This window comes from Leiobunum rupestre, chromosome 11 (assembly GCF_980474605.1).
Source record: "Leiobunum rupestre chromosome 11, qqLeiRupe1.1.hap1, whole genome shotgun sequence".
NCBI classification, from domain to species: domain Eukaryota; kingdom Metazoa; phylum Arthropoda; class Arachnida; order Opiliones; family Sclerosomatidae; genus Leiobunum; species Leiobunum rupestre.
In genome coordinates, this window is record NC_143394.1 from 19,985,815 (window position 1) to 20,005,452 (window position 19,638).

General features: G+C 34.3%; 1 protein-coding gene across 9 annotated transcripts in view; it reads left to right on the forward strand.

Annotated features, from left to right (window-relative positions):
* Positions 1-10,638: 10,638 nt before the first annotated feature.
* Rbp (RIMS binding protein) overlaps positions 10,639-19,638 on the forward strand; it is a 106,521-nt gene continuing 97,521 nt past the window's right edge. For all 9 annotated transcript variants that reach the window (XM_090162591.1, XM_090162593.1, XM_090162592.1 and 6 more), the window contains exons 1-2: positions 10,639-10,984; positions 17,836-18,039. In XM_090162591.1, coding sequence (XP_090018717.1) covers positions 18,004-18,039 — 36 coding nt within the window. In that variant the 5' untranslated portion in view covers positions 10,639-10,984; positions 17,836-18,003. The remainder of the gene's footprint in view (positions 10,985-17,835; positions 18,040-19,638) is intronic.

Genomic DNA, 19,638 nt, shown 5'->3' on the forward strand with positions numbered 1-19,638 from the left:
TGAACCTTCAGCCAATCAGAGGCCGTAGAGTGGTTCCGCCAAGGAGGATAATAATCCTCCTTGGTTCCGCTACTATCGCGGGCAGCCTTGGAAACAAGGTTTTATTTTAAACTGGTACTTATGACCAGTGACCCCCTAGCATATGAATTATTAAACTGGTCCTTATGACCAGTAACCCCCTAGCTTATGAATTATTAAACTGGTCTTATATAAAATGTTATAATGTCATTTATAAGCCTCAAAAACTTATACTACATGTTTAGAAGTTACATTATGTTGGTAACATTAACTTTATACGTATTCAAAATAGTTAACTTTATTTTATGAGTACCACAAGAGTAGTACAATATAGTAAGACTACCATAGCCTAGAAAACCCTCGTAATTTACCGTATTATCTCTCTTTCTCTAGGCCCCGTAACTCCAGAGTCCCCGGTCCGTTACCGCGTAGCCAGGTAGCCTACCATACTCCAGGGAAAGTGAGACTAGAGGATTGCAAGGTTGGTAAAATACTGCGTATAATAAGGTTAGCTCTTTCGACGGGGTCTTTAGAGAAGCGCTTCAGCGGGTATGTTGGGGGGCTTGGCAACTTCCGGCCCCCCTTCAGTGACGTCATTGGTTGACAGGAAACCAGAAACAAGCCGCGGGGAGGGTAGTAGAGCGCGAAGAGAGAGAGAGAGACTAGATAAATCAGTCGAATTCCTAATAAAAGAAACCAGAAAAAATGAGGTATAGAAAATAAATACGTGCGGTCGTTTTCGCTTCAATTTTAAGTAAGTATTAAATTCTCTAAATTATTTCAGTATTAGCTGACATTAAACCCAGAACTTTTATAAGCTTATTTAATAAGATCGATTCCATAAGCCTTAGCATAGGGCCTAGGCCTAATATTATTATAAATTAATAGTTAAATTGTAAAAGTGTAAAAGTGATAGTTTTAAGGTAAAGTTGGAAAGGAAATTAAGATTTAAATTTTTATCTAATATAACCTAACTAATGAACTTATGCCATTATTTTCAAAATATCCAAGAGATATTGTTTTATGTTATTTAAAAATGAGAACTAGAATTAAATATTGAAATTCAAAAACTGAGGCCCAAGACAGGAAAAAAGATAAGAAAACTAAAAAATTAAGTAGTTAGTTTTAAATATAAGCTGCCTTTTTGTTCAGTTGACAGATTTAAACGGAACAAAATGTTCCTTTTTTAATAAATTTCCAATTGTGCCTTTTCAATATTAAAATGTTCCAATTTTTTTATTTTAATAAAAGTTTTATTAAAAAATATAGTTCTTTCTTCTGACCACGTCCGACCTTAATTATTGAAAATCTCAAAAATAATTTCAACGTATTTATATTCTTTCACATTCTCCCAAGATTATGCAATTTCACCACATTTTTGCCAAGATTTTTTTACCCATGACGGACAAACTACACGGTACTTATAAGACACCCTACTCTCCGTGTCTACGGGAAAACCGTCAACCAGATACGTCACTCGCGCGGTAGAAAGAGAGCTAGCGAGTTTTCTCAAAAGGAACGCCGGGCAAATACGCGAATGCGCTCCCCTTGAGAGGATTGAGGGTTTGAGGCCAGAGGGGGGTTAGACAGTTCGACTCGTTCCAAGGTTCGTAAAAGAAAAGCACTATATGCTGTTCGAGAGATGCGAGCGAAGGGACTCTACATAAAACCTCGACGTGCGGCCGCGGCGGTAGTAAGCGGAGTCGCTGTATATATAAATCCAGTAAATATGGAAATCAAAATTGATATAAACCTTAAATTAATAGGAATTAATTATTAAACTGGTCACCTTCGGTTTTTTTTGTTATTATTTCGAATTAATAAACTGGACACGGTGACCAGTGACCCCCCAAATTTTTAATAAATAAACTGGTCTGAGCAATTAATTAACTGGTCTTTGACCACCTGACCACCGTTATTTCCAAGGCTGATCGCGGGAGCTAGGTGTCGTCATTCTCTCTGGTGACATTAAATTCTTGGCAGAACCACTCTTTGAGCTCAGGGGGCCTATTCTGTAAATATTCGAAATCCAATTTTCGATCGAAAACTAGATTTCGAACTTCGAGATCTCGACGAATGGTATTCGGTAAAGATTTCGAATAAGCATAAATCAATGCAAATTGTCGAAGTCGATCTCGACATGGTATAGGGTATCGAAATCGAATTCCCGTTCGAATGTTTACAGAATAGCCCCCCTGATTGGCTGAGATCTGGCTATCGTCTGCCACGGCGTTTGGTCCATTTTCCAGTTACACGGCAGCATTCTAGTTACCTATGAGATTTCTATGGGTTGTAACCCATTAAGGTTAGTAAATTTTCGGCATAAAAGGTTACCTCGATACGCTGTGATTGCTACGGGCTAAGGTTGATAACAGCGTTGCCAGATAGCCAAAATAAAATTATAGACCCAAGGACTAAACATTATAGATTTCCAGTCCAAATTATAGGCGGTATTTGGCGGTAATTTCAATTTTTATGAAATTTTAAATTAAAAAAAAACTGAAATATTAAAAATAATAAAAACACATTTATTCATTTTTATCGTAAATTTAGTATTTTTCAGTCTGATATTATATCGAATTCCCGAACCTGACTAAGAAATTTGGAAATTATAGGATTTATAGGTCATCAATATCGAAAAATCGAAAAAAATGCCCTATATAGGATAGTGTTTAAATTATAGGGCACCGAAAATTTTGTGACAAAATTATAGATTTTGCCTATAATTATAGTGCGTCTGGTAACACTGGTTGGTATCTTCGTTGCTAACGAACATCGTGACGTCACTGAGATGAGATCCTATTGAAAATCAATGGGATCTCATCTGTGTGACGTCAGCAACAGACGAATTTTGGAGGCAATCCAAAAATTCTTTCAAACCGTTTCTCGATCGAGACCCCGTAAGGAACCCATATTCATATGAAATAAAATAGACCCCCGATTTTACACGGAGCGCGTGTACCAGCAAGACCTAGCAGTCGTGAGGTAAAAACTGCAGAAAGCGCCTTCTATCGGTGACCAGATCAAATAATAGCGTTTTCCATTGGGATCGCTCGGAGACCGCTCGGGATTTTACGATGACGTCAGGACTCTTACTCGTACCGACGCGAAATCCTTGTGAGAGCAAAAAAAGTTGCTCCGTAACTGAAGACAGACCAGTTTTGAGTAGTCCGCGAGCGAGTGATTCCGCAAATGGAGGACGTAACTCGCCCTCGTAGCAGGTATTTTCTACCCAATGGAAAACGAAAAAAAAATTACGAGCAGTCCGCGATCGCTCGGACCAGGCCAATGGAAAACGCTATAAGAAATTATATAATCCCACGAAGGTCACGTGTGTCGAGAAAATTATTCTTTGGTAATCTGATGAAGGTGCAATTTAATTTTAATAATGCAAATAAATATATTTATTTATTCGTAGAGAATGAAAGGTAGACAAATCGTAAATTATATTATTTTAAAATAAATAATGAAAATATTAAAATATAAATTTAAAATGTAAATAATATTTAACCGAGGCTTAAAAAGTAGGTTACTAGGTTTTGTTAAGAAATGACATAAACAAGAATTACAAAGGCAACTGAGCAGTTATTGCCCTTGAAATAAAATTAATTTGGATAATTCAATATTTTCAACATGAAATAAATTCTCAGTTGGAATTGCGTTCGGTACAAGTCTCCGTTTTCCATTGAATATTTTTATATTCGCGTCTTAAAAATGGTCACTACAAACAAAATAGTTCTTTGATGGATGGCTGGATGCCAGTTATCACGGTACTTTATTTTATTTATTTATTGAACAGTAAACATCTGTGAAGCCGTTGCCGACTTATATACAGACTGCGGATTAGATACAAAAGTAATGTGAATCCAGAATATAATGCACCACATTGAGATCATATGAGTGAGAAAAAGGAAAGAATATATATAACAAAAAAATATTTACAGACTAGGTTGACGACACTAATCCCTTTTGAGAGTGTTTCGGGTTTAGAGAAGGGAAACCTATAATTTAAAACAAATATAGGCCTATAAATAATAATATAAAATATTTAAAACTATTCCTACCTATGAAAAGATACGTTTGTGCCTAATTTTTAATTTCGGCAACGCGAAATCTTGCAACTTTTGACCATTTTAGCACTTGTAAATAGCAAACCTTTTTGCGTCTCTTTTAAGCCTACGTTGAATTGTTCTTTTTGTATGTTGTTTTTAGCTATCAGTAGATAAGTTTTGATAATTTCGAATTGTTATTTCAGATGGCGCTTTTTACTGAATTTACCTCACGACTGCCAGCTCTTGCTTGCATGTTTATTGTTAGGCTTAGCCTATTCGCCGGGGGTCTATTTTATTTTTGCACATTGGAATTAGACACAGAGGAGCCATAACATTAAAAGTTAAAACAAGCAAGCCAAAATATACCTCTCCTCGGAAGAATTGTCCCTAGTGATATTAATTTCTCGAGATAACCCTTAAAAATATATCTCCGCAATTTAGAGTTATTTGTTAAAAATGTTATCCCAGTTCTATCCCGCCCGGTATAAAATTTTAATTATAATTAAAGTAATTGAGACGAAACGACCAATTTTAATTTATTCAGAATATCATAAGTTAAGTAGTTACAACAGTGAGTTAGACGTACTATAACAATGCACAATTGAATTAAACCCTTTTTACAGTACAAGTTTGTCAGTTGAATATAATACAAAGCAAATTTTAATGAAAGAAATATCTACAGGGGGTATTATAACGACCGTTCGCTTTTTGGTTTATAATTTTAACGGAATCGGGCCGATTTTAATTAAACTATAGTTTATCGAAATTTTGTTAAAAGAATATTCCCTAAGGCCGCGCGATAAATTTACGATAATAATTTCCCGTCGCCGTTATATCGAAAATTTAGTTGATTCGGGATTGCCAGAACTTTAATGTTGTGGGCGAGTGATTAGAACATAAAATGGCAACCAGAATTATGCTAAATTATAAATGTTTATTTTTATTCAGAACAGTCTATGGAACGTTCTAGATTTAACTTTCATCAATAACCCAACAATATATATAACTTCTACGTAATTGTACAGAACTGGTACTCAAGTGTCTAAGACTAGATTTGTTTTAGTTCATCGTGATTGAAAAATAAACCAAAACATACTTACACTTAAGTAAATATCATAAATTATACTGAGTAATTTTAACTAAATTCAAACTACCTTACTATAAACTCTTGTCTTAATTAACAGCTGAGAGCTGTTCGCTACTAATTACTTCCCATCTACTTAATTAGCCTCACATATTGAGTTGATAATTTCAAGGGTATAATTAGGTTATTCCAATTCAAAAAAATAAAAACAATCAATTTTATCTTACAGCTGACTTGAGTTAGTTCACAATTACTTTAACACTTTCAGTCTTAAACACGCACTGTTTATACACTTAAGTCCATTCACTCACGTTCCATCGCATTACACTCAGCACTCGGTCCGTCCCAAAGTCATTAAGAAGAAGTTGGAGAGAAAACGCCCATACAAACTCAACAGATTACACATCTAACTCCACACCCACAACATTCACAACACGAACTCAACATTCACAACTAACTCCACACCCACAACTTTCACAACACGAACTCAACATTCACAACCTACACATAAACATTACAATAACGAAATATCCAATCAAACTAAATTAAAACTGTCGCGACGGTGAGCGTTGACGAAAAAGACCAACCAAACTCAACCGCATATCAATCCGTTAACGCTTACCGTCACACGGTGGTTTTGCCAACCTTTAAACTGCTAAAACGGTTGTTCGACTGCGTACGCAGTGATTACCCTTTGCCCCGAAAATGCGAACGCGTTCGCAAGCCTGACAGACAGACCCACAGACAGACAGACAGACACGGTGGTTGTATAACCCCTCCTAGGGTACAAAGTCCCTTCGGAGAGGTAATTATTAAATAAATAGTTTTTTATCTTATCGCCTAGTCGAAACAATTTGGTCAACCGCCATATTCAGAAACATTTGACAGTAAAATTAAAAATAAAAGAGATATCGGCCAATCAATTGCTGGTTTTATAGTGACGTAATGTATAAAGTAATTTATTATTATTATTAAGAACTCAAGCGAGATGTCACACGCTACCGGCGGTAGTCGCTCTTTAAGTCCTGATTGGTTGATGTTGGTCGATCTTCTGCCGCGGCTGTATGGCTATTTCTCAGTTACGCGGCAGCATTCTAGGTACCAATGGGATTTCGATGTAAAAACCAAAGACTACATGTCTCTTCCTAGAGTATACCACCTCCTAGGCAGTTCTTTGATGGGCATTTTATGAAAACAACTATTAAAATGTGTTTTAAAGTGTTCATTTCATGTTTTGAAAAATAAGGCTATAAGGTGAAGGTAATCGAACATGTGACCATCTGATTTCCGCATGCGACTACCGGATTTAATTTGTAGTACCATGGCTAGGTGTCGTTAGCTTCGTATCCGAGACAGTTGATTGTCGTTGACACGATCAAAGATAATTTAAACTCGTACCCTAGATTTGAAATCACCCTCTCGCGCGATGCCGATAGCATTTACCCACTTCCCGCGGGAACTCAGAAAAAATTCGCTCCATGGTTTGCGCCTTACCGCAACCGATGGAGCCCGATTTTTCTGAGGTCACATGCCGGAAAAGGGTAAACGTAACAAAACCGTCAATGGGAAAGCTCTCAGTATTCGAATCTAGGGTACGAGTTTAAATTATCTTTGACACGATTCACAAACGTTTCCGGAATAGACGCTTCAATAAAACCTCTTCAAGGAAATTGCCAAGAAGTAATATTTCCGAGAGCCAGGACCTGCAAGTCACAGTATATATAGTGCTTGTTAAAATAATGGAAACTTTTCACCTGTACAGTATGCAACAAGTGTTTCCTTTTAACATGGAGGAATAGTAGAGGAGGGGAAAGGAAAGAAGGCGTTAAATCCGACAGCGTAGTGCCAGTTCGAGGCGGGGGGGAAAAGAGGGGGAAAGTCGAGGTAGACTTTAAAAGAATTCAAACCCTAACCGGTAGATCGCGCCATGATCGCGCTGCCTTTGTTGGAATGTATTAATAGATAAAAGTCTACCTCGACATACCCCCCGTTTCTACATCCCCCTTTACGCGATTTCTGAAGAGGAATGTCAGTGCTTAGCCCAATTAGAACTATCAATACCACTCCAGGGCTATTCCTCTATGCTTTTAACCAGGTAGCTTTTTTTGACATAATAAGGCTTAGAAAAAAACCGAAGTTTTGTTTACAAGTGAAAAGTTTCCATTATTTCAACAAGCACTATATAAACATTAACTTGCAGGTACTGGCTCTCGGAAATATTGTTTCTTGGCTATTTCCTTGAAACATGTTTTATTTAAGCGCCCATTGCGCGTTTTAACCTATCAAGTTAAACCAAATCATTTGATAATAAATAAATTTGCTGTTAATATATTTACCTATTCGTAGCTGGTTTGTAGGTGTGACCTATTTTAGTTGCCTTGGTAACAAGTTTGCGTCGGCCATGGTGGTCACGTGTTTATTTGCCAAACATGATCGTATGGTGTTAAGCCTCGTGGTTGGTAACGTAGAATGATTTCATGATGGTTGTTTTAAGGCTAGGCTTATAATAAATAAGTTTTATTGATTTTCTAATATTGTTTCATCTGGAAAATATGGTTTATCAAGAGGTAGATATCAAATAATGATATAATATAAGATATCTATTAAAAACCTCTGGTAATATTAATAATTTATAGTGTTGTAAGTGAAAGTTTCCGGAAAATGACCGAGACCTTTTTTCCGGAAAATTTTCCGTATTTTTCCGAAAAAAAGGGGGTTTCATTCCATGATTAGTGTAATATAATGTTTGAAAATTTAAAAAAAAGTGGAATTTTCCAATCATTTTTTCGAATCTGAAAGTAAAACTAAACCTCTAGACTAGTTTAAACTGATTAACAATGTAACACTATTAATGTTTTAAAGTATGCTATATCGATAAAAAGTAAAATCATTAAAAACCCTTTAAAAGTAATTAATGTTTACATTTTTTATTTTTCCGATATATGGTAAATTTTCCGCAATTCGGAAAATGTTCCGGAAAATTAACAACACTAATAATTTATTTATTAATAAGATAATGTCAGTTATTCAGTTTAAGTGTACAGAAAATTGAATTCAAAAGTAGCCATACAAAACTTATTTTTATTAATACTTTTATTAATTGTTATTCGTGTAGGTGTTGACAGCGCCTCTCAAGAGGGCAATTATGCATCTCTGTTGACGTCACTTTGTGAATAGCTCTCGGTAAAATATTTCCCGAAGAGATACTTATGGAACAAAATTATAGACTAAATTAAAGTATTAGTACATTTCAATCCCACGGGAGACTGCTTCCGTCGAATTTCCGGTAGCTTTTAATTGGCTAATAATTTATCAGTTGTTAATGATTCCTGGCGCCATCTGTGGGATAATATTTAAAACCATGATTTTAATCATCTTGGGCTAAATGCATGGCAACTCTATGTTCAATGTGAAATAAATAAATAAAATGTGTGGTGAAACATTTTCTCAGGTGTCACTCTTATGGTTATTATATTACTTATGGTAAAAATAAATTATATAATATCTAGTAAAACTTACTATTTTATTGTTAATTTTTTTAGGCATTGATAGGTGCAGCACTTTTTGTAAATTTTTTCATAAGATTCAGCTTCCATTTCCTATCTACAAAGTTGATGACGCGTTTTTCGTCACGGAGTTGAAAGTGACGTAATTTACGTCATATCCCGTGAACAAAGTTTTATAAGCGAAAATGGCTTTGTGTTATACTTACGAGTGATTATGTTAAATATGAACCAATCAAAATGTTTTGTATTATTACCAGCGAATATTTTAATAAATGGCCAAGCAAGCCTTTTTTAACCTTTCCCATTTGCTAATAATAATTATTGGAATTTTATAAAAAGCATCGATGTTCCAAGCAAAACAAATTAGTACTTTCTAAAAATATGAACGGCAACTAACTTTGGTATCATAATCCGATGAAGAGGTTAGGCGGACGCGAAATCCATTAAAAGCTGCGGCAGTTCGCTAAAAGGGGGCGCTGTTGTGATGACGACGCGCTGGGGAGCGAACCGGCCGCTGAGGGAAGCCGTCTTGTCTCGCGCAAAAAGAACTTCAACGAATCAATTAACTCATCTTTATAGCCTGAACTTTATGGCCTGTTTAACGGAGTTAAAGCATAGGCCGACGCAGAATGATAATAATTTATTGCAAAAATCGAAGACGCTAAATTTAAAATTATTACCCACTAGACGTAAGTGTAGGCAGCACTTCATTAGGTTAAATACGACCATCTGTAACGCAATTACGCGTGTCTGTTCGGTTAGTTTATTAATATGCCACATTTTCAGTGACGCAAAATGTTTCGATTTAGCGCCACGCGGTGGTGCTTTGGCGAACTATACTTTACGCTAATTTTATACAAGCGTACTATCGATTGGCTAAATATGAATTTGGTACTCTGTGACTGACCAATAGCATTTATTGCGTTACCGAAAGTAACGTAAAATAATTAAACGCTAGAATTGAAATAGTATACCTTTAAACGGTGTACAAAATAGCTTCATGGATTCCTATGAACAGTCCAAATTCTACAAGTAATTAGCGAATTGATTGTTCTAAAAGTTCTTATTAAATTATTAAATAAAACGAAATTTCGTATTAGCAAAAGTATTTGATCTATTTTTGGTCTACTGGCGCCTTTAGAAGTGTTCTGAACGCATTACATCGGAGTTCACGGAGAAGTGACTTTACATGTTTCGAACTACTAACGTCATCTGTTTATTGTGATAAATTTTGAACCAGAGTTAAAAAAAAATTACTTTCAGGTTAGTTTAAACTAATTTCAGTATTTTTATAGGGAACTAAGTAACGGAAATAATGAAAGTGTAAAGTAAATCCTACTTTTTTATTTCTGGTGACACGGAGGGTGTTGTTAATAGAATAGAGCCACTTGCTCTAGTGTTGAAATCTAGATGGCGCTTTCCAATTTGCCCACACGGGAACCAAAGAGCGCTACGTAATTTGTCAACCTTACATCTCAACTATTTGGACAGGAAAAATTATCCTCGAAGAATTTGATTGAAAGGGGGGTTAGATTAGAAAAGCTAAATACACGGTTATTTTATTTATTTTTAAATCTGGGCGTTTGTGGGGGATTTTATATCGAGAATCGACCCTCGCCACAGGTGCACGGGGGTTAGAGTCCCCAATACAATTTATCTCTATTGATTTTGGGCAGAAGAAAGCTATTTAAAAGGCGGGGAGAGCCCGATGGTGACCCATTCCCTTCTTTTAAACTTAAAGCGTACAGACTATGGATGAGGCTTTAGCGCGCCGGCGAACGCGATCCCCAAAAAGGAGCTGAATTCGACCGAGGCTTACCTGATAATTCAACTCCGGCGAGTAGGACGCAAACTTTACGAAGCTGACGCGTTTTCTGTCGAGCTACGCGCTAGGCCTTGTCTCGCGTCTAGTCGTAGAGCGCGTCGATCGATAGTCTCATGGCGGTGTGCCCTAGCGGACGAACGCGGCCGACGCGTTTTAGAGTTCCCGTTACGTGCAAGCGGTAAAGGCCAAGGGATGCGCTCGCCGGGGCTGCTCGAGGACCGCATTTGGCACAAAATTTCATCCAAACCCAGTTGAAATTGGTCGAATTTGACTCCCGAGGTTAGATCGAGTCGGGGTCCAGCTAATACTCTAGTCAAACAATTTCCCATTGCCCATTTGTACTACACATTTTTTCATTTGGCCCTATAATACCCAAGGTAATGATCTCGGTCGACGCTAGGGCTATTGAGCCGGCGGACTGCAGGCCAAGCTCCAAATTTAACCCTTAAACTACAGTTTGTGACAAAAATGCCTTAGGAAATACGGAAAATCATTTAGGGTGAGTTAATTTACATTATTTGAACGTTCATTTTTCAGCATGATACCAGCAAATTTTTAAGTAACCCGTTTCAAACCATTTTTGTATGGATTTTCTATACCGGGTTTTGGGGGATGTATTTTTGATTTCGGCAATAAATACAGTTCAACGACTTTGGACTTCAGTTGTACCAATCAATGTTCTGTTAGCTGTTATTTCATTACGGTTAATACAAATTGTTTAAATTAATTTGAACGATAATTAATTGTAAATTTAGGTTTAGTATAAAATCAAACATTCAAATAGTTTGTAAAAATAAATTGGGAATTTGATGGCAGATACGATATTTTTCTATTAAGTCCCGGTCATTACTTCCGTTCAGTGTATTTGCAAAATACGAAACAAAAACATCGTAAAACAAATATTACGAAAAACGATAGTTAAGGGTTACTATACAAGTTACGTCCATTTTCCATTAAAAGTCGGGTCATTACCGTCACGAATATAGAACAAAAATAAGGCGCAAAAAAGCTATAAGTACAAAATTGACGAAATCATTTAGAGTTACCAAAAAGGAAATGAGTTTATACGTTAAATATAATGGTTTCGTTAAGCCTATAAATATAAAATATAATCGATTTTTTATTCTATTCTAAAACATTCAAAAATGTGTTTAAAAACGAAATTACAATGTTTATGATAGCTACGTTAATTTCCTTGAACGTTATTATAGTCATAATGATTAAAAACCAAATGGTTCAAGAATTAATAAAACCAATTCTCCAAATGAAACGTTATTCTGTAGTTAACTTAAAAGCGAGTTAGTTGTTTGAAAAATCGCGGGGTTAATTGAAGTTTTCTACGCTATTCGTTCCAATGTCACGTACCTAAAAATAACGACTCAAAAAATTTAGTTGTATTGTCATACAAGTATAAAAGATTATAAACTATTTTAGCTTAAATTAATGAATAGTTTTAAATTAATTTAATTAACGTTAAACGAATTACTTTATAATGCTTACTTCGTTATGAGGTAATAAAGGTCAATTAAAAAATGTCCATAAATTTGTCATGGCTTTATTGTTATGACAATAAAAGTTTTCAATAAAAATTTAAAACTTTCGTCTGATATCAGAATATCACACTTATTAAAGTTATTATTTTTACTTGAGGGTAATGACTATGTGGGAATGGGATCGAAAAATTAAATTAAATTTAAAATTAAAATTAATTAAAATTTAAATATTACACCCAGCCGTTCATTTAATATCAACATTTGCAATATTTTTAATGCCTTCCTATAAATTCCTTTATTTCACCTATTTTTCTATATTTTCCTATAATTTCACGCTCTTTTGAAAATGAAAGAACTTTTTTGTACGTTTCATTGAACATCTAGTGAAAACACTGCCACTTTCGAAGAAAATCTTGAAATGTACGGGCTTTGTAAATCCGCTAAGTGACCCAATCATGCAAGAAAGCAATGTACAAAAATTAATCAATATTCTAGGTGATTCGAGTCCAAGTATACCGATATGCAATAATTACCTTATTATTTTTCCTATATTTGCCTATTTAGTGTCCTATATTTTCCTATAATTCGCCTATTTAGTGTCCTATATTTTCCTATAATTCGCCTATTTAGTGTCCTATATTTTCCTATAATTCGCCTATTTTATTTACTACATTTTCCTATAATTCACCTATTTACTTTCTATAATTTTCCTGAAATTCGCCTATTTTATTTCCTTTATTTTCCTATAATTCACCTATTTTATTTCCTATATTTTCCTATAATTCACTTATTTATTTTCTATATTTTCCTGAAATTCACCTATTTTATTTCCTTTATTTTCCTTAATTCACCTATTTAGTGTCCTATATTTTCCTGTAATTCGCCTATTTTATTTCCCATATTTTCCTGTAATTCGCCTATTTATTGTCTATATTTTCCTGTAATTCGCCTATTTATTGTCTATATTTTCCTGTAATTCGCCTATTTTATTTCCTTTAGTTTCCTATAATTCACCTATTTAGTTTCCTATATTTTCCTTTAATTCGCCTATTTTATTTCCTATATTTTCCTGTAATTTGCCTATTTATTTTCTATATTTTCCTGTAATTCGCCTATTTCATTTCCTTTATTTTCCTATAATTCACCTATTTAGTTTCCTATATTTTCCTGTAATTCAACTATTTAGTTTCCTATATTTTCCTGTAATTTGCCTATTTTATTTCCTATATTTTCTTATAATTCAACTATTTTATTTCCTATATTTTCCTATAATTCGCCTCTAAAATTTCTATTTTTCCAATAAAATTTTCAAAGCCTTTCCCTGGTCACCCTAGCGCTATATTGGTTTAGTTCTTCGCGAATTCACGTACGTAATAAAAATTGGCTTAGCAAACATAACAATCTCAAAATGTTGTCTCTTGCTAATTGGTTCCAAAATAAATTTTCCTTAACAACCATTTGTAATAAATGCAAATTGTACTGAAAAATGTACGTAAATTTTAAGGAGGGGCGGGGGGTAGGGAAACGTAAAGTAGGTTAAAAATGAAATATTTTCGGCTAATTTAAGGAATTTTGGTAGTGTTGGGAGGGTGTGTTGAATTATTATAATCTATCCGCGCGAGGTAGATAAACTTGTTCGCTGCATTAATCCGTGAAATGTTAATGGTTCGAGATCGTGTCTCGGTTGTTGAGAAGAGCCAATACGTTCTTCCGCAATACGCCTGAAACTGCGCTTCTGCAGAAGGCCCGAGGAGAGATAGACCGAGCGAAGAAATTTACGAAAAGACCAGTTTGCTATAAATTCCTCACGCACAGGAAGCTAAGAGTGATTGGTGATACCTACGTTTACAAAGAAGCAGACGATTTTTTTTATTTAGTTCATACAGCCTTTAAGAATTCATCCAACTGACAAGGAGAGTACCCGAGGTTTTTATTTCCGATTTTGTTCAAAGTCGGGCGTAATTTAGACCTAAATGAGGTATGAAATTTCCCAAAAGGAGACGTTGCACTACCCATTCGTTTTGCCATGGCAACCGAAAATGTTTTTGACCCCTTAAAACCAAAAAACTCTCCCTTTAAAATTGCATGGGATTTTCTCGGTTACGAAAATTGTTAAAAAAATTGAAAATCACGAAAGGGTAATTTGGACCACATTTCATCAAGTTTGAGTAAATTGGAACATTTTTGGGGTAAAATTGTAACAATTGTTGGGTAAAATAAAGAAATATCTTATTTTTGTTTTAAGTGGTCAAAAACACTTTCGGTTGCCATGGCAAAACGAATGGGTAGTGCCAAGTCACCTTTTGGGAAATTTAATATCTCATTACGCCCGACTTTGAACAAATTCGGCAACACCTCGGGTACTCTCCTTGTGAGTATTTAACTATAGCCATAAGAAACATAATCCTAATAAGTATGGCACTCCCTATTACTTTAATACTCATTTTTAATCCACATTTATCATTTCGTTCGCCAGGTTTATTAAGGCTGTCGAGTAATATTGAAAGTCGAGCGAGAAATTTTCTCTTATTCGAGTCGAGTAACTGAAAAAAACTCGAGTAATATTTTTAACGAGTCGGGTTATCGAGTACTTGATTAGGAGCTGGATTTATTAGTAATTATGAAATTAAATTTAAAAGGAGTATAAAGTAGCTTCCAATACTGAAAAATATTCTTTTAATTTAAATGAACCACAGTTTCCACAACTTTGTAGGTACAATTTATTGCCCCAAAAAGTTGTAAAAATCCCCTTTGGAACTTTGAAGCTACGAGGATAAAAAAAACCAAATACTCGACGAGTTTAAAGAGCAGCTTATTCGAGTAATCGGGTCCCCAAATATGCAATTTTTTGGTACTCGGTAATAGACGAGTATTTTCCAATTACTTATTCGAGGTCGAGTTCGAGTACTCGACCTCAAAAAAGGCCGAGTACTCGATGATGTGTGTGTTATCGATAGTTACGTAAATAAGTAGTATACGATTTTTAAAGGGATGGTCGAATTTCCCTCAATACTCTATAATGGCGCGACAGTCTAGAGCGTAAGTGCTTCAATAAAAGACCATCTATTTTTACTATCCCCCCTACGTGTTGAAAAGGGGATCGCTGAATGAAACATTTCCGGTTGGTTGGTTAACAGATTCGTCTGGCTAGCCAATTGATACTCTAACCAAACCAATTCAATTCCCTTTATAAACAGAATAGTTCCTTATTTCTGGTTTTAATTTTTCAAAATGGAAAACAGCGTTAGGTATAACCTATTTTTTTCGCGTCGACGCAAAAAATTACTATTAAGCCTAATCCTTGGTTTCCACTAGCGTTGTTTTTTACGCGCGTCAAAACGTTTGTAGACCTAAAAGTTGAGCGATGTGCCTTTACGGGAGCTAGTGGAGACCAAGCTTAACACCAATTTTTCGTGTCGACGCTCTTACCATTGCGCGGTTTTTACACACAATCCCTAGTGGATTTGTGTGTATTAGTTTCATGTACTGTGTCCGCCGCCGCCTGTGTTCGCACGATTAATCGCGGTGCGTTCGAGGTACAAAGGCACGTGATACGTCAATCGATTGGAAATATCATGCCCTCGCCGGCAATGTTAAAATTTATGATATCGGGGCCCCGGAAGTGGGGCATTTGCCCATTTTAGTGATTTTCGTTTATTTTTGCCTTATAATCTACATTTTAATTAAGAGCGACTTGGTTGAATATTATATTTTTAGTTAGTACTGATCATTCGTGAACTACGTTTTCGGTTGCAATAACAAATTTTAATTTAAAGTGAGATTTCTGGCCAATTAGCGGGACCCCACAACCCGCGTACGCACTATTGTCATATTTGAATTTCGTGCCAATTGATACAGGTGCCATCTAACTCGTCCGCGTTTCACTACCTTATTTCCAAAACCAGGTAACTCGAAAAAATCGTTTTGTCTAAAAATTAACTTAAATTAAAGTGTTCGCGTTTCACAACCTTATTTTCAAAACCAGGTAACTTGAAAAATTCGGTCTTCTAAAAATTATTTTAAATTAGAGTGTTCACGTTTCACTACCTTATTTTCAAAACCAGGTAACTCGAAAATTTCGGTTTGTCTAAAAATTAATTTGAATTAAAGTGTTTACGTTTCGATACCCTATTTCCGAAACTCGGTAACTCGAAAAATTCGGTTTGTTAACAAATTTTTGTAATAAAGTCGAAAATAATCTATTTAAGTTACAGATTCAATAATACCGCATTACATTTTTCATTTTGAAAGTGTTCGAAATTTCTTCAAATGGAATATAACCTCGGGTATTTGGTGTAGAACACCAACGTTTGCAACTCCGGCCGCTCTTGCCTTTGACTTTAAAAATGTTTGGCGCCACTGTACATGGAAATTTGAAAAATTGAAGGGGTCTTCCATAAAGATTGCTTTGCAGGTTATATTCCCTTTAAGCCTTAACTATAAGATGAAAGTATAGTTCACGAAGCTGCTACCAGGTGGCGCTTATTTTTATTGTAAGTAATAATAAAAATGTAATTAAATTGGAATATTTAGAACAAAAACGTTTCCCGTAAGAAAAACCACGCCCCTCAGACACTAATATCACCGCAATTTACATATTCTCTGTTAACCTTAATACATTCTTGGTTAGATAAATAAGAAATTTTACTTTAAAACCATGAGATTAAGTTGGTAAAACAATCTCTCTTTCAAATAATTAATAAGCTTGGCAAAATTTCCCTTTGAAGTTTTCAACATTAAACCAAAAATCAATAGTTCGTAAGAATAAATTGTTGTTGCTATGGGAACAACCTATCTTTTCGGAAAAATTAACCATTATTGAGCGTAAAATTCTAGACCTTAAAGATGTCCCAAAATAGATCCGAATTAATAAGGGCCGTTTTAGTATTTACCATTTCAAGGCTTAAATTTAAGTAGGTCAGAATAATTCAAATTGTTATCTTTGGCGAGATGAAAATAATTTGTGATTTAATAATAAACTATTATGGTAATTATTGCTAATTTACGTTATATTGTAGCTTTTAACTATGATGAAAATACATTCATGTAATCATATTAAAACCATTCTTTTAGCGAAGGTTACAGATCTTTTCAATGTCAAGATACATGTTGTAATTGCTTAAAGAACACATTTTAATTATTCATTAGAAATTTAATGGGCTTAAAAATACAATCAAAAAGACTAAAAAACACGGATCATATACAGCTAAATATTATTAATATTATCACGAGTAACGTAATTATCAAAAACATAGACTATAATTTTTTGGTTTATTTATAGTCAGAAGTAACAAAAGTGCTAGACAATTATAATATTTATGTTGATTTTGTTACTTATGATATTATCACGTATAAATAATTATTTTGGATTAATTATTATATAGTTTACTTAGCCTAAAAGCATTACAATGTAACTCGGGTTTAGTTGGTTTTTCTTTAATGGTATCAAAAGTAGCATAAGACCCAAAAGTGTGTCACAGTGTCAGCTGTACCTTCATGCCTATTAAAATTTCTAGTTGGAAAATACTACCAACATTATATTTTGTCTATAGTCTGGCGTGATTTTCTCGCTTCGATTTACTCGCCCGTTGACATACGTTCTAAAACGCCTCACTCGGCGGCGCTGGAGTACCTCAATTTTGATGACGTATTTTCCGACCCCCTTCGTTTCCCCTTTTTACTTTGCGACAAACTCTCATTAACTACTATACCATTCTGACCCACTTTTGGGTCTTACGCTACTTTTGATGTTATGTATAAGTCACAGGTACTAAATTTTTGTTTGAGGTCGACATGACTAAAATTGATATTGGTTATTATTTAGAGAAATATTCAAGGATGTGTTTCTGTTTTTCAGGTCTGCTCATTGGACAAAGTAGTGTACTTACGTAGCTGTCCAATGAGTGCTTGTCAATCCTTCAGAAACCATCTCTCTAGCTGCAGTCTTTCAGCCACCCTGCAACTTCAATATCAGGACAATTCATCGACCAATTAGCAACGCCACAAACAGCGCTAGGAACGCAAAATGGTTGGAAACGTAGATGAGTTTGCATTTTCTCAGGTAAACTTCAAATTGATTAATATTCTGTTATCCTAATTTCATTTTCAAATATTTATTATCAGCTTCTATCCTGCAAAATTTGATTTTACTATAATACTCTGATCGTTTTCGTTATGACGGCGTTATCACGGGTCAGGGTTAATCGGGGAAATTACAAAAAAAGTTAAGGAATTTTAAAATAGGCTGAAAAAGTCAGGGAAACATGGGCGTAGGGATGTTTCTGAGTTTGTGGCGTACATTACGAACGAATGATGTATGATATTATAAAAGTGCACAAATATTTGGAAATTTCACTTCAATTTGACCAAAAAATTGAAAGTTGAATTTGAATTCGCTCTTACTTTGTTGTTAAAAGTTTTAAACGATAAATTTATCTTTTTCATAATGATTGTAAAAACAAATTCACAATATTTCAGGGGGGATACACAGCGGTGTTGTTCCCTAGTAGAAAATTTAGGAGGGGACATTGTCCCCTTGTCCCCCTGGTTGCTACGCCGCTGCAGGGAAAGGTCAGATAGTTTTAACAATTTTACTTTAAGAAAAATTATGTGGTTAATTTATAGATATTTATTTAGTTCCTTAAAAGTTAAGGTCAGTTTTTAAATGTTGGAATAAAAAATGTTTGTTAAATAATAACCTCTATACTAAAATTTAAGTAAATAAATGAACATTGGGTTTTAATTGCCTCGCGTTGAGCTAGAAATGCAGTTTTAGTAATGACCCTTCACCATCATTAACTTCAAGTCTCCATTCTAATTGCTGGTTTAAAGTGGTTTTTCTTTTGGTATAAAATATAACAATAATGAATGCGTGGCTTCGTTCTTTAACTACCAGTTCCATTTAAAGTATTTGTTGAGCATTGTTTAGATTCTTTATCGAGTATTATTTCAATTGCTTAACCAATTCCATTTAAATTCATTAACTAGATCCATTTAGATTATTTAACTAGGTCTATTTAGATTCTTTATTTAGTTCCATTTAGGTTCTTTATCTAGCTCCATTTAGACTCTTTAACTAGTTCCATTTAGATTATTTAACTAGTACTATTTCAATTATTTATCGAGTATTATTTAGATTATTTATCGGGTATTATTTAGATTATTTGTCGAGTATTACTGAGATTATTTGTCGAGTATTATTGAGACTATTTGTCGAGTATTATTGAGATTATTTGTTGAGTATTATTTAGATTATTTGTCGAGTATTATTGAGATTATTTGTCGAGTATTATTTAGATAATTTGTCGAGTATTACTGAGATTATTTGTCGAGAATTATTTCGATTATTTATCTAGTATTATTTCGATTTTTTATCGATATTACTACGATTTTTTATCTAGTATTATTTCGATTATTTGTCGATATTACTTCGATTATTTATCTAGTATTATTTCGATTATTTATCTAGTATTATTTCGATTATTTATTTAGTATTATTTCGATTATTTATCTAGTATTATTTATATTATTTGTCGAGTATTACTTAGATTATTTTCGAGTATTATTTAGATTATTTGTCGATATTATTTCGATTATTTATCTAGTATTATTTAGATTATTTGTCGACTATTATTTTGATTATTTGTTGAGTATTACTTCG